Source organism: Pipra filicauda, unplaced genomic scaffold (genome assembly GCF_003945595.2).
Source record: "Pipra filicauda isolate LSUMZ 115617 unplaced genomic scaffold, ASM394559v2 scaffold15_size4787011_pilon, whole genome shotgun sequence".
Taxonomy (NCBI): domain Eukaryota; kingdom Metazoa; phylum Chordata; class Aves; order Passeriformes; family Pipridae; genus Pipra; species Pipra filicauda.
This window is the reverse complement of record NW_024104096.1, coordinates 2,665,329-2,690,088: the sequence shown is the minus strand read 5'-3', so window position 1 is coordinate 2,690,088 and position 24,760 is coordinate 2,665,329. Positions and strand designations below refer to the sequence as shown.

General features: G+C 58.0%; 5 protein-coding genes across 5 annotated transcripts; 2 read left to right on the top strand and 3 right to left on the bottom strand.

Annotated features, from left to right (window-relative positions):
* Positions 1-3,246: 3,246 nt before the first annotated feature.
* On the bottom strand, positions 3,247-7,296 carry SLC25A28 (solute carrier family 25 member 28). Its single transcript, XM_027710978.2, has 4 exons — positions 6,926-7,296; positions 6,602-6,830; positions 5,762-5,818; positions 3,247-4,349 (listed from the first exon to the last, which is right to left on the bottom strand). The coding sequence occupies exons 1-4, from the start codon at positions 7,226-7,228 to the stop codon at positions 3,832-3,834; spliced, it is 1,107 nt and encodes a 368-aa protein (XP_027566779.1). The 5' UTR covers positions 7,229-7,296; the 3' UTR covers positions 3,247-3,831.
* A 642-nt stretch (positions 7,297-7,938) lies between these two features.
* Positions 7,939-13,802, top strand: ENTPD7 (ectonucleoside triphosphate diphosphohydrolase 7). The gene is made up of 12 exons (XM_027710961.2): positions 7,939-7,959; positions 8,036-8,203; positions 8,286-8,491; positions 8,575-8,725; positions 9,092-9,195; positions 9,269-9,325; positions 9,711-9,859; positions 9,941-10,107; positions 10,891-11,215; positions 11,313-11,398; positions 11,516-11,677; positions 11,832-13,802. The coding sequence occupies exons 1-12, from the start codon at positions 7,952-7,954 to the stop codon at positions 12,058-12,060; spliced, it is 1,812 nt and encodes a 603-aa protein (XP_027566762.1). The 5' UTR covers positions 7,939-7,951; the 3' UTR covers positions 12,061-13,802.
* On the bottom strand, positions 13,694-15,231 carry LOC113982575 (V-type proton ATPase subunit e 2). The gene is made up of 4 exons (XM_027710964.2): positions 15,099-15,231; positions 14,971-15,018; positions 14,740-14,887; positions 13,694-14,483 (listed from the first exon to the last, which is right to left on the bottom strand). Exons 1-3 carry the CDS (start codon positions 15,200-15,202, stop codon positions 14,794-14,796), a joined length of 246 nt encoding a protein of 81 aa, XP_027566765.1. The 5' UTR covers positions 15,203-15,231; the 3' UTR covers positions 13,694-14,483; positions 14,740-14,793.
* A 187-nt stretch (positions 15,232-15,418) lies between these two features.
* On the bottom strand, positions 15,419-19,889 carry LOC113982573 (cytochrome c oxidase assembly protein COX15 homolog). The gene is made up of 8 exons (XM_027710963.2): positions 19,656-19,889; positions 19,050-19,172; positions 18,628-18,814; positions 18,024-18,191; positions 17,415-17,496; positions 16,938-17,092; positions 15,950-16,063; positions 15,419-15,717 (listed from the first exon to the last, which is right to left on the bottom strand). The coding sequence occupies exons 1-8, from the start codon at positions 19,868-19,870 to the stop codon at positions 15,586-15,588; spliced, it is 1,176 nt and encodes a 391-aa protein (XP_027566764.2). The 5' UTR covers positions 19,871-19,889; the 3' UTR covers positions 15,419-15,585.
* A 52-nt stretch (positions 19,890-19,941) lies between these two features.
* Positions 19,942-24,686, top strand: CUTC (cutC copper transporter). The gene is given in 10 exon segments (XM_027710918.2): positions 19,942-19,969; positions 19,972-20,004; positions 20,309-20,380; positions 20,452-20,511; positions 20,652-20,861; positions 22,069-22,104; positions 22,422-22,555; positions 23,132-23,159; positions 23,544-23,649; positions 24,247-24,686. Coding segments are annotated over 10 exon segments (819 nt in total). The 3' UTR covers positions 24,359-24,686.
* Positions 24,687-24,760: the final 74 nt, after the last annotated feature.

The window sequence follows — 24,760 nt, the reverse complement described above, 5'->3', positions numbered from 1 at the left end:
TGCTGTAAGGCCGTGAGGTCATGAGAACTTGTACGACTTTATTGGGGTTTGACAGAGTCCTGAGGAATCCCAGAGCCAGGGTGGGTTGAGAGCCCACCTCTCTGTTCTCCATGAGCTCCAGCCACATCTTCCCACTGAACAGAGCTGTCAGGCATCCAGTGCAGAGGGGATGGGGGGCAGGAAAGCTCCAGACAGTCCAGGGTGCCAGCAGAGACAGGGCAGGGATGTGGTTTGACAGGGCAGTGCCTTTGCCCCCACCTGCTCCCAAACCGGGCTGCCAAAAGTCCCTGAGGGCTGGGACCCCAGTGCCCTGTGTGGGGTCTTCAAGACAGGAGCAGCTCAGGAGCCCACTGGCCCCCAGCTGAAAGTACGAGGCAGACACACTGGAGGGAATCCCCTTCCTTCTCTGGGGAAGATGAACCCTCCCCAGCTTTCCTCACCCTAGCTCTGCCCTTAACCTGCAGGAGTGCAGTCATCTCCAATTACCCCAGGGAGGCAGCCAGGGGCTCCTGAGCTGCTCCTGGCACTGTAACCTCAGGCTGCCTGAAATAGTTTGGACTTGTGCCACAGCACAGCTGCGGCAGTCCCGGATCTCTCACCCGGAGCAGGGCCAGGCCAGCAGTGCTGCCATGCTCTGCCTGCTTGGGGGCTGCAGGACTCACCCGACACCAACACCAGTGGCAGGACAGGGCTCGAAGGGCAGTTGGACACAGGGAGGCAAGGCAGCACATCCCTGCCCACGGTGGATGTGGCTGGGGATCCTGCAGGGAAGTGAAAGGAAAAGGGATTGTCTCCAAAACTCTGCCGGGCTGAGCATAGCTTCCTTGCTGGAAAGCCAAAAATAGTCTCTTTACTCAGAAGAGGCTGTAGGAGGGATCTCACTCGAAGTGCAGCCAAATACCTAAGAGGCCATAGGACAGCCCCAGAGCAGCACAGCTACACCGAGGTATTAGCAGGCCTTGGAAAGGCAGCAGCCATAGCTGAACCAGCCAATAGCTCTGTTATCTCCAGGCATCTCATCATGTGAAAGATGCCAGAGGAACCAGGCCATGAGGCAAGGGAACATCCCCACCCTGGCAGAGCCAGGGAGCAGCTGCATGCCACCACGGCCAGGGGTCTGTGGCAGAGGTTCCGCTCAGAGGGTGGCAGACAGGAGAGGGGATTTTTCCTGTCTGTTGTGGCCTAGCCCAAGGGACATCTGGGAATCCCCGTGGCAGCTCTGCTCTCCCTGCAGGCCAAACCCATCACAGGCAGTCCCATTCCCCGCAGGGCTGCTGCTGCCTGCACTGGGGACACCCAGATGCTGGTGGATAAGCTGGCAAAGTGCCAGGGGACTGCTTAAGGCCAATGACTCACATCACAGCATCTCTGTGCTGTGCTGATTTATCTCCCCATTCCTGGGGGTCTCACTCCTTCCCCCAGCACTTCTGTGGGCAGTTCCAGGAAACATCCTGGAGACACTTTCAATCATGCCTTTACCCGCTGACATTTATAGAGCCTCTTCCAGCAGCTGATGGATTTAATAGTGTGAATCTTCCTCCAGCCCCAGTCCATTTATGCCTTTCCCTCCACGGGGTTTGTCATTGCCCCAGTGCACGGTGAAGGCTCAAGGCAAAGCTGCAGCTCTGCTGCCAACAGCTTTCAGCTCCTGGGCAGAGAGACGCGTCCTGGCAGAGACCAGTCATACCCATCTTCTGCAAAGTCCTGTCTCATGCCCTGCCCACCCAGCTAATCCTGCCCTGGTCTCTCCCAGCCATCTCTGCTTCTCACTCTTGGGCGGAGGAGACGCAGGGCTGCCAAATCTTGTAATACTCAGACTATTTCTTTAAAGCCCCAGCTCCTGAAACGGTGGGAAAATTTGAACTTCTAAACCTCCAGTGGATTTTGTGTCTTTAAGGAGTTTCTCATTCTTCTGCTTGTGCAGAAAAAACAGGGACCAGAGCCTGCAGCCCATGCCAGGGAGCAGAGGATGGGCACAGCACACAGCCCAGGTGGAGCAGGGCTGCAGAACAGTGCTTATGGCTGCTCTGTGCCAGGGGCACCCAGACTTGCCAGGCAGCCATCAAAAATCCCACAGGAGGTCACTCAGCTTTCCTCACCACCTTCAGGAACCAGGGCATGAGAGATGTGTAAGGGAAAGGGGGATCCTGTGCTGGGCTGGGGCTTGGGCAGGGTGCCAACATCCAGCCCTGCAGTGCAGGGGTCCCTGCCCTCCAGTCCCCCAGCAGTGATAGAGCCCAATGGCCCTGAGGGCTGTGCATCCCCCTTGCTCACCCAGGAGCTTTTCTAGCTGCAGAAAAACCCTCTTTGTCCTCACCATAACCCACTCCAGCAGCCCTATGTGCAGGCCAGGCCAGCAGACCCTCTGGAGCAGGCCTAAGCCAACCCGGACACCCACCAGCTGCACATACCATGGCCGTGAATGCATTTCCTCCAGGGAGTTATTCTGGGCATGGCACTGGGTGACACATGCCACTTCTGCATGCACCTTGGGAGAGTCAGGCATCACCCACGAGCACCCTGTTCAAGAAACCCAGAGCTCTGCTCTGGGCAGGTCAGCACAATGAGGCAATGCTTTAATGCTCGGCACACAACAGAGTGAGGATAGCTCACAGCTCCAGAGTTGGGTGGGACCCTAAAATAAATTAGTAACAAGACAACTAACAACACGTTAGAAAACCAAGTTATTCTTCTAATTACCATTAGATTGGAAAAAATACTAGCACTTTGAGCAAGTGTGCTGATAGAATTTTAAGATGCTCATCAAGCATCAAACTAGTTTAATTACTCAAAATGAGTGGGTAAAAGTGCTGCTAAGCCCCAAATCTCCTATATGAGATGCAGAAAACCCTCCACCATCACTCAGCACCAAACTCCCGTGCTGTTCCTGACACACACAACTCAGGACCCTCCTGCCACCACCTCCATTCGGAGCAGTTTGGAAGCATCCTGAGGACTCCTACTCAGACTGAGGGTGTGGGACTACCTGGCTGAGGAGCATAAACCTCAGCTTCCCCCGTGGAGTCACAACCCACACCAGCAGCAGGTGACGGGATGGGCAACACCCTCATCCCTGCACGCTGCCAGGGTGACTGGGCTAGGCAGATCCCCTTCTCCCACCACCACCTCCAGACCCCACTTCCCTCCCCGCTTTGGCATTCATCAAAAGAGCTCAGCACCAGGCACAGTCAGAAAGCCACAGTGCCAGGAGCTGGGCCATGCCGGAGTAAGAATGGGACATGAGGATAGAGCAGAACTGTTTTTATTGGAGGTGTCAAGAGCAGGAACAAAAACAAACCTACAGGCTCCCTCCTCAAGTGCCATCCTCCCCCTCACCCACCACCACCACCACTGCGGCAGTCAGCATCACGTGTGCGTGCTACAAGACAACGGCCAAGGCTTACACTTCGCTTCAGCCAAAGGCCAGATGAAGCCCCCAGCATCCGCCATCACCTCCTCCTTGGCGACTGCGAGCTCAGCTTGGCCCTGCCAGAAGCCGGGCAGGACATTCACCTTCCCCTCCGAAGAGGGGTGAGCTTTGTGTGAGACATTGTGGTTAAGGGAAGGACAGGAGCACAGCTCCACCAAAGTGCGAGGGAATGTGACCTGGGCTGCAGCTCCCAGCAGGGTGTCGTGGAGGACCCTGGGAGAGAGCAAGCTGTGCAGCCTGAGCAGAGCTGCAACAGTCACAGGGAAAAAACGGCATCGTTAAACCCCAAAGGGCTTCACTGCCCCCTCTCTTCGACACAAACCAAACTGAAAGGGAGAGGGGTCAGAAGACAAACCAGGAGGGGGATGTGAGGCAGGTCTGGAACAGCATTTGGCTCTGGCTCATTTCCCAGCCCGACGCTCCTCCTGGCGCTTGGTGAGGATGTATTTGAAGAACTCATACACGGACCAGGCAATCGCTGTCGAGGGCATCTGATAAATGACTCTGGCCTGGACCCCTCTGAAGTAGGCGGTCACACCGCCCACTTGGTACACCGTCCTGAAGGCATTAGCCATGCCTGTGATGTGTCCGCTGATGTTGGAGCTCAGGGCCAAGGACTCCTGGGTGTTGAGCAGTGTTTTGCAAACGTCCAAAGGCGTAGTGGCAGCGGCAGCGACAGCCCCCGCACAGGCTCCAGAGACCACGTGAGAGCCTGGGTTGTACTGTCTGTGGGGGTTGAGCTGCTCTTGCAAGAACTCGTAGGTCATGAAGTGAATGGCTTGGAAGGGGATGTTCATGGTGAGCTGGGTGGTGTAGCTGCGGTAGAAAGCTCCGGCCCCTTCGTTGCGCCACACAGCCCGCACACAGTCCATCACACGCTGGTAAGGCGAGTTGTACATCTGCATCCTCTGCTTGACCACTTGGGACATAAAGTGGTAGCCAGCAGCAGCAGCAGCCAGGACCCAGGCATGGAGGGGAAGAGGAAAGAGAAGGGTAAACATGAAGCCAGGCTTCCCCTCCAAATGCCTGGAGTTTGGTCACGCGGGCCTAAGAGCTAATGACAGACAACTTGAACCAGCAGCGACGGGTGTCCCCAGACAGGACTCCAGCCATTTAGATCTGCTGAAGCTTCCCTGTCAGACAGACATCACCACCTTCAAACCCTGCAGCTGCCATAGCCCCAGGGAACATCTGGATATCCCGTCAGTTACACTCCAGATCCAGCCTCACTCCCGAGCAACTGCTCATTCACGGCAGCAGAACTACCATGCTGTCTGAAGAACCTGCTCTGCATTCAGTCCTTTTATATTCCAGACAGCTCTCTATCTGGATAATACTGTCCCTCCCCAGCCACCCCCACTGAAGCCCAGAATAACCACAGCACATCACAGAGCTCACCAGCCAGGAACTGTTTGCAGCCACTGCCGAAACGCTGCCACTCCAGGGCAAAATTCAGATGCCAAACCCCCCAATACATCCAAGAGCAGGACAGGGAAGCCTAGAGCGGAGCCCGCCCCTGTCCTGCCTCCCCCTATCTCAACATGACCACAGGGAAATAAAAATGATGTGACTATAAACTACTACAGTCATGACAAGAAAAGCTCCAGGGAAGGAATGACAACAGTCTAGCCAGCCAGCTGCCTGCTCTTCGAGTCCCAGCCATGCAGTGGGCAGGCATGAGCCTTGCTGGGCCCACATCAGCTAGAGCCTGAACTGTCGCAAGCTCTCCAATTTTAAGAGGAAAAAATACCTTCATGACTGGCCTTTCCTCATTATTCTTCCTTTTCCCACCACGTTCACAGACTTAAATTGCAAACTCTGTTTTTTTCATACATACCAGGCTCAACAAAATCATCATCTTCCAGACATTCCACAAGATCTCCCTTCTCCCAACCTCTCTAGCATGTTTTTGTATCCCATTCTTTTAATTTTCTTCTTGAACACAGGCCCACAACCGTACCACGTCTTCCAGAGTTCTCACCATAGCAGTGCCCAGCTTCAACACACTTGGAACGACTTTAGCAGTGCAGATCACATCTCTCTTGACTTCTTCCCTGTTCCAGGTAACAGTCCCCACCAAACTCCTGGGTGAAAGGCCCATTCCCTCCCAGCTCCTCCTAAGCCGGGGTGTGCTGCACTTCCAAGTTAATCTCTTCTACCCACCCTGTCCGTAACAGGCAGCCACTAGCACCCCTAAGAGGACCCACGTGACCCTAAAGGATCCTTGCAGTCAGGAAAGCAATAGGAGCACCTTCCATGCCACCGAGGGGACCCCAGAGGCTCAGGCAGACCCTGCTCCTCCCCTCCCTGGCAGGCCAGGACCATCGTTACCTTCAGCAGGGTTCATGGCTGCATCGTGGAGCAACGTTGCTACACACCCGGCTGCACCTGCAAAACAAGAACTGCCACATGTGAGGGGGGGAAAGGTGAGGGACCCCGGGGCTCCACCACAGCCCTGAGTCCCCTGCCAAAGTACAGGAGGCCCTTGAAAGAGGGTGAGATCTGAAGGCAGCCTCCATCTCCCCTCCAAAAGGCAGGCTGGTCCTCAGCGGTTCCCACCCGGAGAGAGATCAGGAGAGGCAGAGGGTTGTGACAGGCTGTCAAGTCCCGTGGGCTGACTGGGACTCGCTTGGGTCCACTCCTTGAGGGACAGGACAATGCCACCAGATGGCAGGGGCCCTTAGGATGGTGTCCCCATGTCCCGTGCAGGAGCAGCCCAACATAGCACTCTGCTACATGCCTGCCAAGGGCAGAACGTGCCCTGCTCTCCCCTCAGCCCCATGCTCTCCCTACTGTGGCAGCTCCTTGAGACGGAACGGGCACCATGGCGAGACAGGCTCCAAACCCACGTGGCACTCCTGAGGCGAGCTCTGGCACTGCCAACCCACGGGGCCACGGCCAGTCCCGGCTTGTCTGCAGGAAGCTCTCATCCACCGCCATCCTCCTGGGCCAGGGCCACCGACCTGCTCCATGCCAGATACCTGGCACCAGCTCCAGCGGGCGCAGGAGCGGTGCTTCCCCTGCCCGGCGCCGTGCGGCTGTGGCTCGCGGCTGGAGAGAGCACAGGGCTTTAGGACAACCACGGCACCCCGACCCCGCACCGGGACCGAGCCTGACCGCCACACCTGCCGCTCCCGCCCCGCTCCCCCCCCGGCGTGGCGGGGCCGGTACCGTTGGCCACATGGCTATTGCCCCCCGCGTGGATAACGTCGCTCAGCGTCTTTTTTAACTTTTCGTAGCAAGCGAAGTAGAGGGCGTGCGCCGGCCCAGCGCCGGTAGCCGTGATGTTCAGGCCCCGCATGGGCCGCCAGACGCCCTCGGTGCGGGCGATGCGCCACAGGGCCTCCAGCACGTTCCGGTAGCGGGCGGCGGGCTCCGGCTGCAGGCTCTGCATCCGCGTCTGCAACACAGGGCGGGCCCGCCCGGGCGGCTCCTGAGACCCTGCCCGGGGCACCCGCCGCGCCGCCCCCGCCCCTCCCGCCGCGCCGCCGGCACCTTGACGCAGTCGATGGGGTACATCACACAGTGCTCCATGACGCCCGCCACGGCGCCCGCCAGCATGTGCGTGGACACGGCGGCGCCCTGCGGCAGCGCCTCGTAGTCGGGGGCGGGCGGGGAGCGCGGCTCGGGGCCCCCCGGGCCGGCACCGGGACCCGGCGCCGCCTCCGCGCCGCCTCGCCGCGCCCGGCCCGGGCCGCCGCCACCACTGCCCATGAGCAGCAGCAGGACGCGGCCCGACTCCGCGCCGCCCCGCGCGCCGGGGCCCGCGCCCGCCCCCGCTCCCGCCCCCAGCTCCATCGCGCCGCCGCCGCCGCCGCCGCCACCGCCCCGGCCCGGCCACACCGCCTCCCGCAACGCCCCGCCCCTGCTCCGCGCCCATTGGCCGCCACCGCCCGGGGCCCGCCCCCGCAGCGCCCCCATTGGCTGGGCCCGCCGCGCACAGCCCGAACGCCCCGCGCTCATTGGCCGCCGCAGCCGCGGCCCGGGCGCCGCCACTGGCTGGCCGCTCCCTCCGGCGCGCCCCAGCGCGCCGCCCGTTGGCTACCGGGACTGCCCGCCCTGCCGGCCCGCGCGGCCCATTGGGCGCTCCAACTTGGCGGCCCGCCCCGCCGCGCGGCCCATTGGCCGGCGGGCCCGCGACCTTTGGCCGGCCCGAGAGCCGCCATTGGCCGGTGGGCCCGCCGCTCCGGCCGTCGGCGCGTGCTGTTTATTTGGGCGGCCGAGATTGGCTGGGGGCCCCCGCGTGACGCCCCACGGCGAAGGTCGGGTGCGGGAGCAAGGGCGAAGCCGGGCCCCGCCCCGCCAGCCTGGGGGGGAAGGGGCGTGTCTCTCCCCGATCCGATTGGTCGTCGGGCCGCACGGGCATGGCCGAGGCGGGGGTCGGCGGCGCCGATTGGTCCCCGTGCGGCGGTGGGCGGATCTCCGCCCGGCGGGGCGCGGCGGCGGCGACGGTGACGTGTCCGCCGGTGCCGGCGGCGGGGCCGCCAGCGGCGATGCGCGGGCGGGCGGCGGCGGGCGCACATGGCCAGGTGAGGGGGGCCGGGCCGCGCCGGAGGGCCGGTGCCGGCGCGGTCCCGGTGCTGAGGTGTGGCCTCTGCCCTGCAGGATCGGTGTTTCCTGCCTGTCGTGGCGCTCGGCGGGACCGTGCCCGGGGCCGCGGCAGCGCCCGGTGGCGCTGGGGTTCGCCCTGCTCCTGGGGCTTTTGCTGTTGCTGGCGGGCGCCGTGCCCCGCCGCTGGGCCGCGCCGCCCCGCGGCGCCCGGCGGGACGAGAGGTGAGCGGGGCCGAGGTGCCGGGGGAGCGGGGCCGCCGGTGCTGAGCCGCCGGTGCTGAGCGGCCCCGCCACCCTGCCCCAGGTACCTGGCGCGGGCGGAGGAGCTGACGGCCACCGACACCGAGGACTCGGCCCTTAGCTACGGCGTGGTGGTGGACTGCGGGAGCAGCGGATCCCGTGTCTTCGTCTACTTCTGGCCCCCGCACAACGGGAACCCGCACGACCTGCTGGACATCAAGCAGATGAGGGACAGGAGCAGCCGCCCCGTCGTCAAGAAGATTAAACCGGGTGGGTGCCGCCGCTGTCCGTCCCCAGCCCGAGCCCCCTGCGTACCGACAGGGCGGGTTTCTCACAGCTCCTTCCCCGGACAGGCATCTCCGTGACCGCGGCGGCCCCCGAGCGGGCCACCCCCTACCTGCGCCCGCTCCTCCGGTTCGCGGCCGCCCACGTCCCGGCCCAGAAGCACAAGGAAACGCCGCTGTACATCCTGTGCACGGCGGGCATGCGGCTGCTGCCTGAGCGGTGAGTTTGTGGCCCGTGTCAGGCGAGCCAGGGATACCCTGGAATCTCTCACCCCCATCAGCTGTCTCTTCGGGAAAATTGGGAATCCTGGGGGGAATTGAGAAAGGAAAGGGCAAGTTGCTGGGGCAAGCAGTGAGGGATGCAGAAGGAGGATCTGAGCATGCTGGGAGGGAGTTGAGAGAAGAGGCTTTTTACTGAGAGTCTCAAACAGATGGACGTATTTCTTGTCTCCAAAGCGTGCTGGGTGCAGCAGCACGGCTTGCGGGGCTGAACAGGGGGTTCAGTGCTGGATGATCCCTGCTGTCTGTTCACCAGCCTTACTGGTGAAGGTCCCCTAGCATCTGTTCCTTTCCCATGCCCTTGCAGGCAGCAAGCTGCAATCCTGGAGGACTTGGTGAGAAACGTGCCCCTGGAGTTTGATTTCCTCTTCTCCAAATCACACGCAGAAGTAATCTCAGGGAAACAGGAAGGTAGGAGCTACCACAGAGCATTGCTTGGTGTTCTTTAGTATATTGTCATAATTACATTTTCTGTCTTGTGCAGGTGTCTATGCTTGGATTGGCATCAACTTTGTCCTGGGACGGTTTGATCACGAGGATGGTGAGTCTGGCTGCTTGTAGAACAGCTGGGAGGGTCTGACCAGAGCCCTGCTGGACTTTGCCTCAGTGCTGGAGCTAAGAGCAACCTCTGGAGCAGGCAGCAATGCCTGACCCCAGTCGTATGTGTGAAATGGATCTGGGACTTGGAGGAGCCTTGCCCTGGTCACAGGTTATTGTGTGAGGGGGCCATCTGCAGCATTTTGGGAGAAGAAGCAGGGAGAGAGGGTTCGTGATAGTGTTTCTGTAGTGGCTTCCACCTGTGGATGCCTTGGGGGAATCTTCAAAGCCAGGGTGTGGCCACCCGGCAGCTGTGGGCGGTAATGGTGGAAGGGAGGAGATACTGCCCCAGGCCTTGCCCCTCTCTGACATGCTGCTGTGGGTTGCAGAGGAGGATGCAATGGTCACTGTGGCACTGGGGGACCAGGGGAAGTCCCTGGTTCGGAAACGAACAGTTGGGATCCTGGACATGGGAGGGGCCTCCCTGCAGATCGCCTACGAAGTGCCCGACTCCGGAGCTGTCTCCTCCTCTCAGCAGGTGCGTGTGTGCCTGGTTGGCCCCAAGACAGCCCCTGCCTTCCCTGGGTTGCGCTGATCAAGGGCCTCTCTGTGTCCCTAGGAGGAAGCTGTTAAGAGCTTGCTGGCAGAATTCAACCTGGGCTGTGATGTGCAGCACACTGGCCACGTGTACCGTGTCTACGTCAACACCTTCCTGGGCTTTGGGGGCAATTTTGCCCGGCAGCGCTACGAGGAGCTGGTGCTGAACCAAACCTATGTGCACAACCGGTATTGCTGCCTCACCTAGCGGTGCCCCTGCTGGGGCATTGTGAAATGAGGTGCTGGTTCCTTCATGCTGCCCTCTCCCCCCTGGGTGTGTCTCAAAAGCTGCCTGTGGCAATAACAGCTCCCACAGCCACGTTGGCAGCAGCTGTGCGGTGGCAGCAGGTGCCTGGGCTGGCACAGGGTGTATGGGTGCTGCCCTTTTCCAAGTCTGGCAGGCGTTAGCAGCGCCACAGCTCCCTGCCTTCCTCCTTCTCTCCTGGTAACAGGCTACGGGGGGGCTCCTTTAGTGGCTTTTGGCTTTTGGCTTTTCCTGCTCTGACTTTCCCTCCTTCTCCAGCACCGATTCACTCAGCACATCTTTCCATTGTGTCCCCACCTCGAGCTCTCTGTCTCCTGTCTCTCCTTTCCTTCCAAGAGCACTACGTGAAGCTGTTGCCAGAGGTGGAGAGGCTTGGTGCCCAGGTACTCCGGTGCCGGGAGCAAACTGCCTCCAGATCCCCAGGGGCTATACAGGGGCACAGATCCCTGTGAGCTGGGTGGGGTGGGCTGTGCCTTGTTGCACCCTACAGGTGCTTGGAGCATGTAGCTGCAGGTCAGCGTGACAGGTCTGGCGAGTTCAGCTTGGCAAGAGGTGGCAGGGCAGGCGCCAGCACTGCGGCGTACAAGGGGACACAGCCTGGTCTGGTGTAAAGGGGATCTGGATGTGGGACAGTGCTAGACTAGGCTTTTGGGAGGTAGTATAGAACCCCCTGGGCAACTGCTGTTCCTTTCTGGACTGTTTTCCAGCCTGCACAGCCAGCAGACAGGGCTGAGCCCCAAGATGCCCTTCCTGGACCCCTGCCTACCTGTGGGACTGGAGGACACGGTGACAAGGGGTGGCCAAACCCTGTACGTGCGGGGACGAGGGGACTGGCAGGCCTGTGCAAAGCTGCTGCAGCCCCTCCTGGCAGGGTCCAACAGCAGCCAGGACTCCCTGCTGGGGGCCTACAAAGCACCCATCGACTTCAGCAACAGCGAGTTTTATGGATTCTCTGAGTTCTTCTACTGCACCGAGGACGTGCTGCGCCTGGGGGGTCAATACAGTGCCCCCACCTTCACCTCCGCTGCCCAGGTGGGTGCTGCCCCAGCCCAGGGGCTGGGAAGCTGCTGTACCTGGGGCTGGGAGTGAGGGCTGTTTCTCTGCTCTGAACCCCACCTTCTTGTGGCAGGAGTACTGCAGCCAGCGGTGGGAGGTGCTGACCCAGCGTTTCCGTGGTGGCCTCTACTCGGCACATGCTGACCAGCACCGGCTGAAGTAAATGGATTTGCTGGGGGATACCATGGCTGGACCTCCTGGGAGGCTTTTGCAGTGGTAAGGGACTAGTGGAGGTGGCAATGTCTGGCTGATGCTCCTGTGTGCTGTGCCTTGCAGGTATCAGTGCTTCAAATCAGCCTGGATGTACCAAGTCCTTCACGAGGGCTTCCAGTTCCCACTGGACTACCCGAGCCTGCGCACGGCCCAGCTGGTGTACGACCGGGAGGTGCAGTGGACACTGGGAGCCATCCTCTACAAGACAAGATTTCTGCCACTCAGGTACTGTCGACTCACTGATGGCATCATGCAGGGAAGGGTGGTTGAGGAGGAGTAGGTGTAACTGCACTAGGTGAGGGCTTTGCCATCCCCAGAAGGGGAGTGGCAGCACAGACCATGGCAGGACCCTGGCCAGTCCTGATGTTTCTCTCCACAGGGATCTCCGTCAGGAGAGCATCCGGCAAGCACATGCCTCCTGGCTGCGCCTCTCTTTCGTCTACAACCACTATCTCTTCTTTGCCTGCATCCTGGTGGTAGTACTGGCCATCGTCCTCTACCTCCTGCGGCTGCGCCGCATCCACCGCCGGCAGCTGCGCATGGCCCAGCACACCCTGCTCTGGCTGGACAAGGTGGTGGTGCCTCTGGGACAGGGAAATGTGCCATGACACCGGTGGTACCCACCATCCAGTTGCACCAGCAGAACCAGGACTGGCTGACAACCTGGGCTCCGAGGGCTTGGACTCTTTCTTGAAGACCATCTCAACTCTGCACTCAATCATCTCCACATCAGAACCAGAGCCTGTGGGCTGAGGCACCTATGGATGCTGGAGCTTTCCTCTCCACCTTGCCCCAGTCCTAATCTTTGTATTCCTTGCCCTCTGGCCTGTGTCTCACTATATGGTGTGGAGCAAAGTCCTCTGCTGCCAGCGGGCTCAAGGCTGCAGCCCTGGCAGGTCCCTCAGATAACAGGACGCTATCACTGAGGCAGCCAACCTAGGACTGTGGCCTGAAGCACTGGGCCACCCCATGACTCAGCCACTAGTTTGCAGAGCAACCTGGTGAGGTGCTGTGGTTCATCACGTGGGGTGGCCTTTCTGCAGGCCCTGACAAGCACACAGGCTGGAGAACAGCAGTCACTAGCAAAGTTACTGCAGGAACCAGGTGATCAGGAATGAGTTCCACCAGGCTGCTCTGCCCAGCCTGGCCCCTCTTTGAGTATTCCTGAAAAGGTATCGTGCCCTTTGCCATGTCTTACCCTCCTAGGACAATCCTCCTACCAGCATCCCAGACTTGGCCCTGAGGGGTGACCAATTGGTTCCTAAGGCACCACCAAAGTTGGCAGCCATTCCTTTCATACATTCCCTCCAGGGCACATCTGCCCCGTGGAGTCCCACACATTAACTGGGCACTAGTGCGAGAACCTGTGGTTCTGTCCCCCCCTGAGCGCAGGCTGGGCCTGCCCACGGGAGAACCACCCCCAGTCCAGCTCAGAGCCCCAGGACACGTCCAGGCTGTAGCTGTGCACAGAGGCACAAGGCTTCCTCCCCTGGGGCTGGAGCCCACTGATAGTCCAATGAACTTTGTCACTTTTTACTTGAACTCAGCCGTTCCCATTCCTGTAGCAATAAACAACCCCCTTGAGCCATCCAGCACTGGTCTTGTTTTCTAGGGAACAGCTCCCCAGCAGCACTTGCTCCTGGCTGGTGGAGTGGCTGGGGGGCTGCACATCTGTGCTGGCATGGCAGGATGATGGAACTCCTTTCCTGTTCCCTGTTATCCGAGCAGGACTGCTGAGCTGGTAGCAGCATGGAGAGCTCTGATGCAAACCAAACTGTTGTGATCCTTGGAGACAGCATCCTTTGCTGCCCTCCTCCTAAGAGGAAAAGCCTGCTCACTCAGAGCTCCTGGAAGATATTGGTCCCTGTTTTTTACCTTATTTCCCACCCCAGTCTCATAGAGCTGCCTGGCAAAGAGGCCACTAAGCTGCTCCAGGCTGCTGAACAGGCATGGAGATGGAGCCAGCATGGCTGCCTACTGTGAGAGGCTGGGCAGACAGCCGATTCTCCCTCTGGCACATACTGTGCCTACTTGTGACCCTGGTCCCACAGCATGAGTGCACAGGTGCCACCAAGGATAAAATTTTCCATGCACGTGTGCTGCCAACCTCCTGCTCAACAGCTGAGGATCCCAGCCTTGTTCTCATGCTGCAAGAGCAGTGTTAGGGGGGAAGGAAAGATGTCTAAGTAAGGCCAAGACTGTTCCTCAGCCTCAAAGCAGCAAATGACTCAGCCTCCAACATCACTTACTAGAAAAAGGATTTATTTCCACAACACAAATTGAACACAGACAAATAAATAAATAAATACAGATAAATTATCTCATAAATAAGGGGAAACCTAAAACACAACGCCCTACTGTGTTCTTCTCACAACCTGGACCCATGTCACTGTGGTGGAGATACCTAGACACTACTGCAGCTGCCTCACTTCTGAGGTGGGAGACACAGCCCTCCTTTCATCCCCTCCAGCAGACCCCAACACCTCCCTTATCACACTTAAGGGGGTCTGCATGCTCCTCCAGGGTCAGCCCTCCCTTCTCCCACCCACAGCCACAATCTGTCTTAGCAGGCTCCACCCCCACCACAGAAGACAGACAGAGGTTGCAATGGTTCCTGCCTTCTCATGCAGAGGGGCAGCTGGTGCCTGAAATGACCAGGGATAGGGCAACGAGGTGGGCAGCTTGGGCTACGAGCAGGGGTTTCACTTGGGGGCTAGGGCTGAGTGCTGAGGGAACAGGGCAAGCTCTGCTGGGACAGGATCCACTGCAACCCCACCACACAGATCTCTTGCAGGATGGTGCTCAGTGACGGCAGCACTTGGGCAGCTGAAGGGATCTCTCCCTGGCTGCTCCCAGTGCCAGCTTACTAGGCCCTTGTCCAGGGGTGCTGCCTGCCATGCTCAGGGGCCGAGCCAGCATCGGTCCAGGTTGCAGTGCTCCAGGTGCGCTGGGGCAGCGGGTCCAGCCTCTGTCCCAGCACCTCTGGGGGCTGCCTGGTACAGGAGGGTAGAGGCTGGAACAGCTGCAAGATCTGGGGGAGGGAGAAAGGAGAAGTTAACACCCATGAGGAAGCTCCCACAAATCTAGAGAACCACGGTGCTTGGTTTGCTCAGGCCCCAGTGTAGAGGCAGCAGCCCCATATGGAGACCAGCTCACCACAGCCACAATGCACAGAAGCCAAAGCATCTCCCCAAGCCTGGCAAGGGCCAGGCTGCAGCTCCCTCCCCTGCCTGAAAGAGGCAAGCAAGCGAGGACATCTCTGCCACCCCAGCCCTCTGCCCACTCACGGTGACGGATTTGGCAGGGGGGTCTCGGTTCAGGCGTCGACTCCTGGGAACTGCTCACTCCCAGAGGAAGCGCACGTACCAGATGGTCTCGTTCTTCAGCTGCGGCCCGAACAGGGGGTTGGCCTGCGCCAGGATGGCGATGAGCCAGCTGCAAAGGGACCCAATGTGCCATCAGCCCCGGTGGCATGGAGGCAGGGCCAGAGCACCCAGGGGGCGGGGGAAGGTACTCACAAGAGGTAACAGCACACGGCCGTGGTGACCAGCATCGTGATGATCACCCTGCGGAGACATCGGCGTTAGCACGGGGAGGCCCGGCCCCGGAACCCCCCCGCCCGCGGTACCCCCGAGCCCCCACTCACCCGCGGTTCGGCCCCTTGGGCACGAACCAGGGGGCGGCGATGCCCACGAGGCCCCAGAAGGCGGAGAAGAGGACGAGCGGCAGCGCAAAGCTGTGCGCCGTCATGGCCGCTCCGCTCCGTCCGCTCCGTCCGCTCCGCGGGCCCCGCCCCGCCCACTGCCGCGGCACGCGGCCAATCCGCGGGCCGAACGTACCGCGCCGCCGCCAGCGCCGCCTCCCATTGGCGGAGACGCCCGGCTGCGCTCGGCTCGGCTCGGCCCAGCGGCCGCCGGCGCGCCCCCGCGCCTCGCTCCCGAAAGGAGCCCTCAGCCACACACGAACTGCTCCGCAGAAACTCTTTTATGTTACAAAGTTTACACTCACACCCGCCGCCTCCCTGCGCCAACCCGTCCGGGCGCACATCCGCCCGTGCACCCGGGGTGAAGGGTCTGGGCCGCCCCTGGGTTCGGCGCTGGAGCTCCCTCCGGCAGGGCTCTCCTGCGGGTGGGTTACTTGGGGACTCTCCGGAGCTCGCTCATGAGCCACAGTGCCATGCTGAGCAGTGCCAGGGAGCCTGACTGGTGGGTAGCAGCCAGAGGTGTGGGGACATAGAGCAGCAGTGTGCTGATGCCCAGGCCCACCTGCCAAGAAGGGGAGAAGAGGTTAAGAGCAGCTACGGATGCACCACTGATACCATCCCCAGCACAAAGCGTGGTGTAGAAAGGCTCACAAGCCACAGCAGGACTTCCCACCCTCAAATTCAGAGTGTGCATGCAGTATGGTGAGGTGTAGGGTCTAGGCAGCTCCACCTCTCAGCTCCAAGCTCTTGGGCCCAGATCCAAGCTGAGGCAAAAACAACAAAAAAGGCAGTACCTGCATGCAAGCCACAGCCAGTAAGGAAGTCACAGCCATCCTGGTCCTGCGAGGGAGTGGGATCTTCCGCGAGAAGAGGTACAGTGCTGTGACAGCTGTGACGGAGGCAATTCCCTACAGAAAGGAAGGGAAACAACCACCCTTCCACAAAAGTTCAAAGGAAATGGGTGCAGTGGCCTTTGGCTGCACCTTCCATGCAGTAGAAGAAATTCTGTGAGCAATATTTAACCACAGAAACACATTATCGGCCACGACCAAATCCCAGAGCTCCCACGCCATGAGGTCAACAACCCTGAACTTTAACTGAAATTACAGAGAGTTTCATTTTTGCTCCAAATTAATGCTTTACTTTCCAACAGCTTTTCCTCTTTTATTCATTAGGGATTATGTCTGCCCTCTTCACAGCTCTCACCTTGTCAACTGAAGGTGGAAGCTGTCATCTGGAAAACTGATCTCCTTTCCACCACTCGGCTGTAATGCACCAGCATAATCTTGCTGTGCAGGTCAGCCCAGGTGATTCCTCTTAATCTTCCTTTTTAGTCTTAGCCACGGCTTAGTTCACAGCAGTGCTGCCAGTGGTATTTAATAATCGGATTGCTCTAACTAGCTGAGATATTTTCACAGGGCACTACTGTGTAAAGCAGGTTCAGAAATGCTGAAGGAAACATTCACTATCAGGATTTCCAAGTTTTATTTCACACAGCTTTCCCAGACATCTCAATAGCAAGGGCTACCTCCCACTGTAGCTCACGTTATGGAAAAGGAGACACAAAGAAACAAAGTCTTTTACTTGCGCAGGAGGAAGACCTCCTTAAGGAAGAAGGCCACATTGAAAATAAGAATGCTAAACTTCCTCTTCCTGCAGAAGCAAATTGGTAAGATGCTCTCAGGCCCTTTGGACACCCTGGAAATCACTCAAGTTGACAGAAAGAACCACAGCCCAAAGAGGACAGAAGCAGCCCAGACACATAAGGAAGACAGCACTTACCAAGATCCTGTGATCAAACTGTACAGTTGTAGGATTCTCAAAGATATTTCTCAACACAGGAGAGAAGGCAAGGAGATCATCTGGGATCCAGCGCTCCCCCATTTTGGGGAAGGAATTGTACACAAGGCCAGCATCTAGTCCTGCCACAAAGGCACCTGCAATTCCAGAGCAAAAAATAAAGACTACCAGAGTAGGCAAAGGTGTCACTCCAGGTTGCACAGCTCTGATTCAAGAGCTCAACTTGATCCTGAATTTCTTTTAGAAACATACACAGATCACACAGCACAGACAGGCTGGAAGGCACATCTCCACCTGGAAAGACCAGTAAGGACATTCTTGACTGTAAGCTCCGTGACAGCAGCACGTTTCCCAGAGAATGGATGGGGTTGCTTACAGTCCCCACCACATCAGCAGAAAAAAACCAAACAGCAGAGAGGAATGAGTGGCAAATGGGACAGTAGAAAGAAAGAGCCTTACCTGAAAGGGCAGTAAGAAAAATGAGAGCTGTAGTGCCATGAACATATTGTTTCAAGCGAAGGAGCTGATGCGTTTCAGGCAACTGTAAAATAAAAACCAAAGAAAAGCAGAAAAAAATCAAGGCAAAGCATTTCCAGTACTGTTGGCAGCAGCTAAGAAAAGCCTTCACTGCATGTACAGGACAATGGGTTTGCCTTTATTTTACAGGAGGAATCTATAGACCACCACACAGCAGTCACATGTCAGTGGTTCCTCAAAACCACAACTAATCAAGTCCAACCCTGTGCAGAAATTGAAGTGGCCACTGGACAGTTACTGGCACAAACCATTTAGCCCAGCCAGGCACACCCTTGCCTGAACTGCCACAAATTCTGAGTCTAATCCCTTTTGAGCCAAACATCATAAGACAAAGGAAGTGTCCCATAACCATGAGGTTTACAGTATTTTGTAAACTGTAAGCATTCTCTAAGTATTAGGTCAGAGTCGGGAACCAACACTAAAACAGAGCACCATCAGCCTTTACATCCTTTCCCTACCCTTCACATCACACCCCAGACCACTGAATTGACACTACCCTGAGCTTTTGACCCCTGACACAGCACTCCATACCTTGTGTTGTGGAAGCAGCAGAGTCAGCCCTGTCCACAGGCTTGCAGAGTACAGGACCAGTGCGGAGCCAAGGTGTGCTGCGAGGCGGTACTGACTGACCCGAGGGATGTCGTACGAGTCTGGCTTCTCCTCCAGCCCACTCTTCACCATGTACCACCCCAGCAGCCCCTAACAGAACAGGAGAGGGGTTACAGCCAGACAGGGCAGCAGCAACTACTAAGACCAGATAAACTTTAGGGGTAAAGCAACTTGTTTCCTCTGCCTTCAACCAGCTACCAGCACTGACACCCCTCAAGCTGTCACGAATCCCACTGAATCAGTTACGCTCAATCAGAAGATACCAAATTGAAAGAGAGTGGGTTTAGATCAGATATTAGGAAAAAGTTCTTTACTGTGGGGGTGGGTGAGGCACTAGAACAGTTTGCCTAGAGAAGCTGTAGATGTCCCATCCCTGGAAGCATTCAAGGCCAGGCTGGATGGGGCTCTGAGCAACCTGTTCCAGTGAGAGATGTCGCCGCCCATGGCAAGGGGGGTTGGAGCTGGGTAATCTTTAAGGTCATTCTATGATTCTACGATCATCCCCGTGGCTGCAGAGCTCTCTCACCTGGAAGCAGACCAGCCCACAGAGGGCGAGCACACGGCCCTTCAAGGGGCGGCTGAGCCAGCCCCTGTGCCAGAAATAGGCTGCAGGCAGGATGTAGACCAGGCCCACGACACGGCCCCACATGCGGTGTGAGTACTCCATGTACCAAATGAACTTGAACTCTGCCAGGGTCATGTCATGGTTCAGGCTGTTAAAGACAGTAAAACAAAGAACCTTTTCATGTGATGCAACAGCCTTACACTGAACTTTGCACGACACAGGGTCACCTTCCTCAGAAAAAGGAAGGAGCCACCACCAGGCAGGTTTTGTGTGCCTTTCTAGTGACTTCAGAAAACATTTTCCTTCTTACAAGAGTTCCCTGAATGGCTCAGTTGCAGAAGGGATGGCCTCAGCCCACTCTCCTTCCAATTTTGCACACTCACATTTTAAACTCCGGGAACTGCTGGTACTTCTGGAACTCAGCTTCCCACTCCTGCTGTGTCTGTGGAGGTTTCATCTCCTTCACCAGGTGCCAGTCAACCATGGAGAGGCCTGATTCTGTCAGCCTGGGGGCAGAGACAGAGCAGGCACAACTCACTCCCTGACAGGAGGCAAATCCACTGAGCTGAAGTGAGAGCTGCTGCCTGCACAGCAACCCAGGAGCTGGACTTGGATGGTCCCTTCCATCCCAGCATATTCTGTGGTTTTATGATAACTCTTAAAACATTTGCTCAAACAACTATTAAACTCAGAGATAGAAGCAGGATGGAAATCAGATGTAAGTGATCAGACCTAAAATTACGACAAACGTGTAAGAGTCATCCCGAAGTGGCATCAACACACTGTGAAAGTCTCTCTGGTACTTCCAGCCCTACCTCACCATGTCCCTTGCAACCAGGACGGAAAGACATGACAGGACTCTCACAGGCACGCTCGGGGTGGGTCCCTGCTGCGGAGTCATCGGCGGCGCGGACCGGAGGGCAGCCGGGACCGCTGTCCCTAAGGGCCCCCTCTGAGCGCCCCAACGAGGCTGGTGGTGCCGCGCTCACCTTGTGACGCCGCCCAGCACCACGGCACCGGCCACGGCGCCGCTGCAGGCCAGAAGCCATCGCCCCACGGCGGGCGGCGGCGCGGCGGGTAGGGGCTCCTGGTGCAGCAGCCGGAGCTGAAGCCAGCGCTGCGGGGGGAGGCGGCCGCAGACCGACGGTGCCGGTGTCCGCACCTGCAACAGCCCCCGCGCCCCGCCGCGCGCCGCCCGCAGCATCCCGAGCCACGCCGGAAGTGCGGCGGCCGGAAGCGCGGAGCGAGCCCTTCCGGGCACACCCGGGCGTCGCCATGACGATCGCGCGGCGCGTGACCGGCAGTGCGAGCAGCGACCCCCGCGCGCCGCTAGCGCAGGTGAGCAGGGCGCGCGCGGGGCGGGGGCGGGGCCCGCGCGGCGGCGGGGGCGGGGCCGAAGGGCCGGGGGCGGGGCTTGCGCGCGCCGCGCGCCGACGGGGTGCGCCCGCCTCGCGCCTCCGCCCGCCCGCGCGCCCGCCCTCGCGCCACCGGGCGGCGCGGGCCCGGCCGCGAGGGGGCGGGGCCGGAAGCGGAGCCGGGGGCGGGGCCCGCGGCGGAAGCGGGGCGGGGCCGGGCCGGGTGGTGCGGCCCGGGCGGGAGCCATGGATCGGCCCGGTGTGACCGCGCCGCTCCCGCTCCACAGGCATGGACGATGGGTTTCTCATGGAGGTGTGCGTGGACTCGGTGGAGTCCGCCGTCAACGCGGAGCGCGGAGGTAAGGCCCGGGGGGCCCCGCGGGAGGGGCCGGCGGCGTGGCGGGGCCGGTTCTGACGCGCTTCTCCGCAGGTGCCGGGCGGATCGAGCTGTGCGCGGGCCTCGTGGAAGGAGGGACCACTCCGAGCATGGGTGAGCCGCCCCCGCCCCTGGGCCCCCTGCCCAGCCATTCCTCCATCCCCACCCCTCTCCCCTCGCTCCCCTCTCCCGTCCTGCCCGCCCAGGGCCGGAGGTGCCGTGTCGGGGCGCTGAGCCCCCCGTGCCGCCCGCAGGGCTGCTGCAGGTGGTGAAGCAGTGCGTGCGGGTGCCGGTGTTCGTGATGATCCGGCCCCGCGGCGGCGATTTCCTGTACTCGGACCGCGAGGTGGAGGTGATGAAGGCCGACATCCGCCTGGCCAAGCTGCACGGCGCCGACGGGCTCGTGTTCGGGGCCCTCACCGAGGACGGGCGCATCGACACGGAGCTGTGCACGGCGCTGCTGGGTGAGGTGTCCGCGGGCACAGCTCTGTGCTGGGCAGGGGCCCAGAAAGAGCTGTACGGAGTGCTTTGGTCTGCATGGCCCGTCTATGGTCTTACCGTCTCTTTCCACCCTCTCCAGTTTCATGTGCTGCCACACTCGTGAGACATTAAGTAGTTAAGAAACTTTGCAGCCCAGGGCCCACAGCCCCAAACTGTTCACACAGAGTTTGAGGCCACCTGGGCCGTAATAGCAAGGTCTGAGAAGGCTTAGATGAGCTGCTTTTAGAGCATTAAACTGTTGGGTTTTGTCCCTTTATTTCTTTGCCGTTTTTTCTTTATCTCCCTGCTGCACATATCTAGGATATGTGTCTCCTGGACCTTGGCCTTGTGGGTAGCTGGCAATTCATCTTCATTTTTTTCTCTTAACACACCCAGTGAGAAAAGATGACAAGAGAGAGGTGGAAACATATAAAAAGCTACTGAAGCTGCAGTGGGAATTCATTAGTCCAGACCACGAACATGTGGAAACAAATTCCCTTTCTCTCTGAATCTTTTCTGTGAGCTACAGGCGAAGCTAAAGAGAGCTGAGCCTTTCCCTTGTGGTGTGCTGCTGAGGGTCTTGTACAAAGGTGAATGTGCTGTAAGGAATGCAGCAAAAGACAAGGGTCTTCCTAGGACTTGGCTCCACTAGGCCAGTGAGGTGCTCTGCTGGAACCAGTGTTTCTAGGGCAGGTGGATTTCTTTTTGTAGAAATAAACTTTGCATAGTAAATAGAGCACCACTGGTGAAGTTTGTTGTGGTCTGAGACCAGAAATCATAGGTAGTGAAAGAAATCACAAAAATCAGCTCTCCTGCTTTCAAAGAGCTATGGTCCTGTCCTTTCCCTAGGTATATGATACAACTTCCTTGCTTCCTTCCTACAGAGGAAAACATCTATGGTGGGAATGAAGGTTCTGCATGTTCTAGACAAGATAGGAGGTTTTGGTCTTACTCTTTATGGGTAAACAAATGGTTTGTTGCTTTCTCAAAGGGCAGAATAACTCTTCCCCACCAAAGAGCTTGGCCAAACAACAGCTGCTGCAATGTTCCCAGCAAGTACTGGGACTGTTCTGAACTGCCTAAAAATGGCTTGAGGAGCCTTTGTCCTCTTTCCTGTCATGTACTTTTCTGGTTCTAGTACAAGGAACTCTCTGTTCCAGCCCTGACTGACCATATGTCTTCTTGTTGCAGCCGTGTGCCGTCCCCTGCCAGTCACCTTTCACCGCGGTGAGTTGCTGGGGACAGTGGCCCGAGCAGGGACCACCCTGTGCCCCACTGCCGGCGGCAGGTGGGGCTGGGAGGGAGCTCAGCTTAGTGTCCTTGGGGCGTTCTCTGCAGGGGGAAAGCTCTGCAGGCTGTGCAGGAGAGGGAAGGTCCGGGGGGTTCAGGCCTGGGGAGTTGTGTTACTGCACTGTGAGAGAGGAGGTGTCTGAGGAGTTGAGGATGGTGGCCCTGGCACTGCTGCAAGGGCCTGAGCTGGCTGGGGGACGGGACTTGAGCACAATGAACCGAGTGATTTCTGAGCTGTTGTTCTGGTCTCTCAGCCTTCGACATGGTGCACGACCCTCTGGTGGCACTGGAGACCCTGATTTCTCTGGGATTTGAGCGGGTGTTGACGAGTGGCTGTGACAGCTCAGCACTGGAAGGATTGTCCTTGATTAAGAGGCTTGCAGAACAAGTAAGTGCTCGCTGTGTTCTCCTGTGGCTGCTACCTCTGGGTGTTGCCTGCTACATTTATGGTAGCCCTCATTTCTATAAGGGCACTTCTGCCAGGGAGCACTTGCCTTCCCTCCCTTGCCTGGCTTTAATCTGTTTTCCCAATTCCATATGGGCTGGGCCCTGAAGTCTCCCACAGCAAAGACTGGTTGAGTCATTCTTGCTCACAGACAGTGGGGAGGGTGGTGGGAGTTGGTTTCAACACCTGGTGTGATGAGCCCACACAAACAGCAAAGTGAGGTCCCTGCTGGGTGTTTCACAGTTCTTATTAGGGAAATGCAACAGGTAGCCAGGTGGGATACAGAGGTAGGAGGGAATGGGGACAGGTTGTTTTAGCTGTAACAGAAAATTCTTTTCCACATTTCCTTGTAAAACACGAACAGAACAAAAAAGATGGGTGAGAGTGAATGAATTGTAGGCCACGGTGACATCCATGAGTTTGTGGAAAGTGCTGCATGTGAGGTTTCTTTGCCACACCACAAATGCACATGTGGATGTAGTGCTGAGCAATATCACTAACATGTTATTCTTCTTTCAGGCAAAGGGCAGAATTGTGGTGGTGCCAGGTAATGTTTTTTTGTCATCTTTTACCAGGTCCTCAATCCCTAGCCCTTCCTTCCTAGCTTCCTGCTTGGGATCCACTCTCTGATCTGGCTTTCTGAGCTGGGTGCCCGGGAGGAGCAGCTCCTGCCCTGGTGTGAGTAAAGGCCACCTAGAGCCCTGCAGCTGCTGCTCACTGCAGGAACTGGGGACAGCTCTAGTTCTGTAGGATAACATGAGTCAAGGCTTCTCCTGTTTCTTTTCATGTGCCTGGGTCTTCATTGTCCCAAGGGCTGTGTTTTCCCTTCAGTGTATATGGTGCTTGTCCCTTATGGGTAGGTCCCAGCGTGATGTCTGGTCTGGGACAGCGTCATCTGCTTGGTGTGTGACATCGGGTTTGTTCCCACCAGGAGGTGGCATCACGGAGCGCAACCTGCAGAGGATTCTGGAAGGCTCCACTGCCTCTGAGTTTCACTGCTCTGCTCGCTCAGCCCGGGACTCAGGGATGAAGTTCAGGTAACTGATTATTTATGGTTATATTTTAGCAGAACTGTACAAGGGAAAGGCTAGATGAGTGTGAACATGAGTTTGTAGAACAGGCATAAATTTCAAACAACTTCCTGGGTGCTGTTGCACTCCTGTGCTTGAAATTGTGAGAGGTGCCTGACACAGTATTCTGCAGTGTATGAATCCAACAGTGCTCCTCATCTGGACATGAACTCCATGCAGACCCAGATCCTTGGAGCATTTCTCCTTCTGCTGCCAGCCTGGGAGTTGTGAGTGCACTTGTGTGGCACTTGGGAAGGCAGGTTCTGGGATGTAGTTGCCTTTTAACATCAGCATGCAGAATTTGGGAAGCCAGTGGGATGTGCCTCAGAGGAATGAGCAAGGAATGGGTTATATTTGTCCACAGATCTGCACTGGGTTTCTGCTGATGCTGTTGGTTTTTGCCTTTGGATTATTATTTTTTCTGTTACTGTTCCATCTTCAGTTTGGGTGGCACCAGCAGGTTCTTTGGCCACTGCTGAGATGAGGGGAGATGGGTTTTTTTCTTGTGTTCTGTCTCACCCATCTGTATCACCAGCAGATAGTAACCATTGGTTTTCCTGACAGAAATCCAAACGTTGCCATGGGAGCGTCCTTCTCTGCCCCTGAGTACTCCATAAAGGTGGCAGATGTGGCCAAAGTGAGGACCCTGAACGCAATTGCAAAGAACATTCTGTAGTGGAAGGCACCGTGCTGGGACAAGGACGCTGAGACTCCAGGGTCTTCCCTGCCACATGGACAGATGGATACTGCTTCCGTCCTCAGGCTGCAGAGGACGTGCACTAGGTGATGAAGCCTGACACCTCTTCCCTTGGCTTCCCCTGAAAGACCAGTCCCTGGCCTGGAAACTGATGTTGGCTGTTTTAAATAAAAGGACTCATTCCCAGGTGTTGCAGCAACAAGCTGTTGGGCAGTATTTGGGAGGAAGGGAGCTGAGCAAGTAGGGGGACTGAATTGTGTAGCACTGCATGTGATTGTCAAATAAACACTGCAGCTGCCCCCCTCTTGCTGTGGTTTTCTAAAATTTATTTACGTTTTTAGGTAAGACTGTGATCCGTGTTGCACAGCCTGAAAAATCAGA

Coding starts and splice junctions, on each gene's coding strand:
- SLC25A28 (XM_027710978.2), bottom strand. CDS start 7,228: ATGGAGCTGGGGGCGGGAGCGGGGGCGGGCGCGGGCCCCGGCGCGCGG. Junction 6,831..6,925: donor ACCCCATCGACTGCGTCAAG/GTGCCGGCGGCG, acceptor CCTGTGTTGCAG/ACGCGGATGCAGAGCCTGCA. Junction 5,819..6,601: donor CAATAGCCATGTGGCCAACG/GTACCGGCCCCG, acceptor CTTGTTTTGCAG/GTGCAGCCGGGTGTGTAGCA.
- ENTPD7 (XM_027710961.2), top strand. Junction 9,196..9,268: donor AATCTCAGGGAAACAGGAAG/GTAGGAGCTACC, acceptor TGTCTTGTGCAG/GTGTCTATGCTTGGATTGGC. Junction 10,108..10,890: donor CAAACCTATGTGCACAACCG/GTATTGCTGCCT, acceptor ACTGTTTTCCAG/CCTGCACAGCCAGCAGACAG.
- LOC113982575 (XM_027710964.2), bottom strand. CDS start 15,202: ATGACGGCGCACAGCTTTGCGCTGCCGCTCGTCCTCTTCTCCGCCTTC. Junction 15,019..15,098: donor CCCAAGGGGCCGAACCGCGG/GTGAGTGGGGGC, acceptor ATGTCTCCGCAG/GGTGATCATCACGATGCTGG. Junction 14,888..14,970: donor GCCGTGTGCTGTTACCTCTT/GTGAGTACCTTC, acceptor GTCCCTTTGCAG/CTGGCTCATCGCCATCCTGG.
- LOC113982573 (XM_027710963.2), bottom strand. CDS start 19,870: ATGCTGCGGGCGGCGCGCGGCGGGGCGCGGGGGCTGTTGCAGGTGCGG. Junction 19,173..19,655: donor GTGCTGGGCGGCGTCACAAG/GTGAGCGCGGCA, acceptor CTCTGCCCCCAG/GCTGACAGAATCAGGCCTCT. Junction 18,815..19,049: donor CAGTTCCCGGAGTTTAAAAT/GTGAGTGTGCAA, acceptor TGTCTTTAACAG/CCTGAACCATGACATGACCC.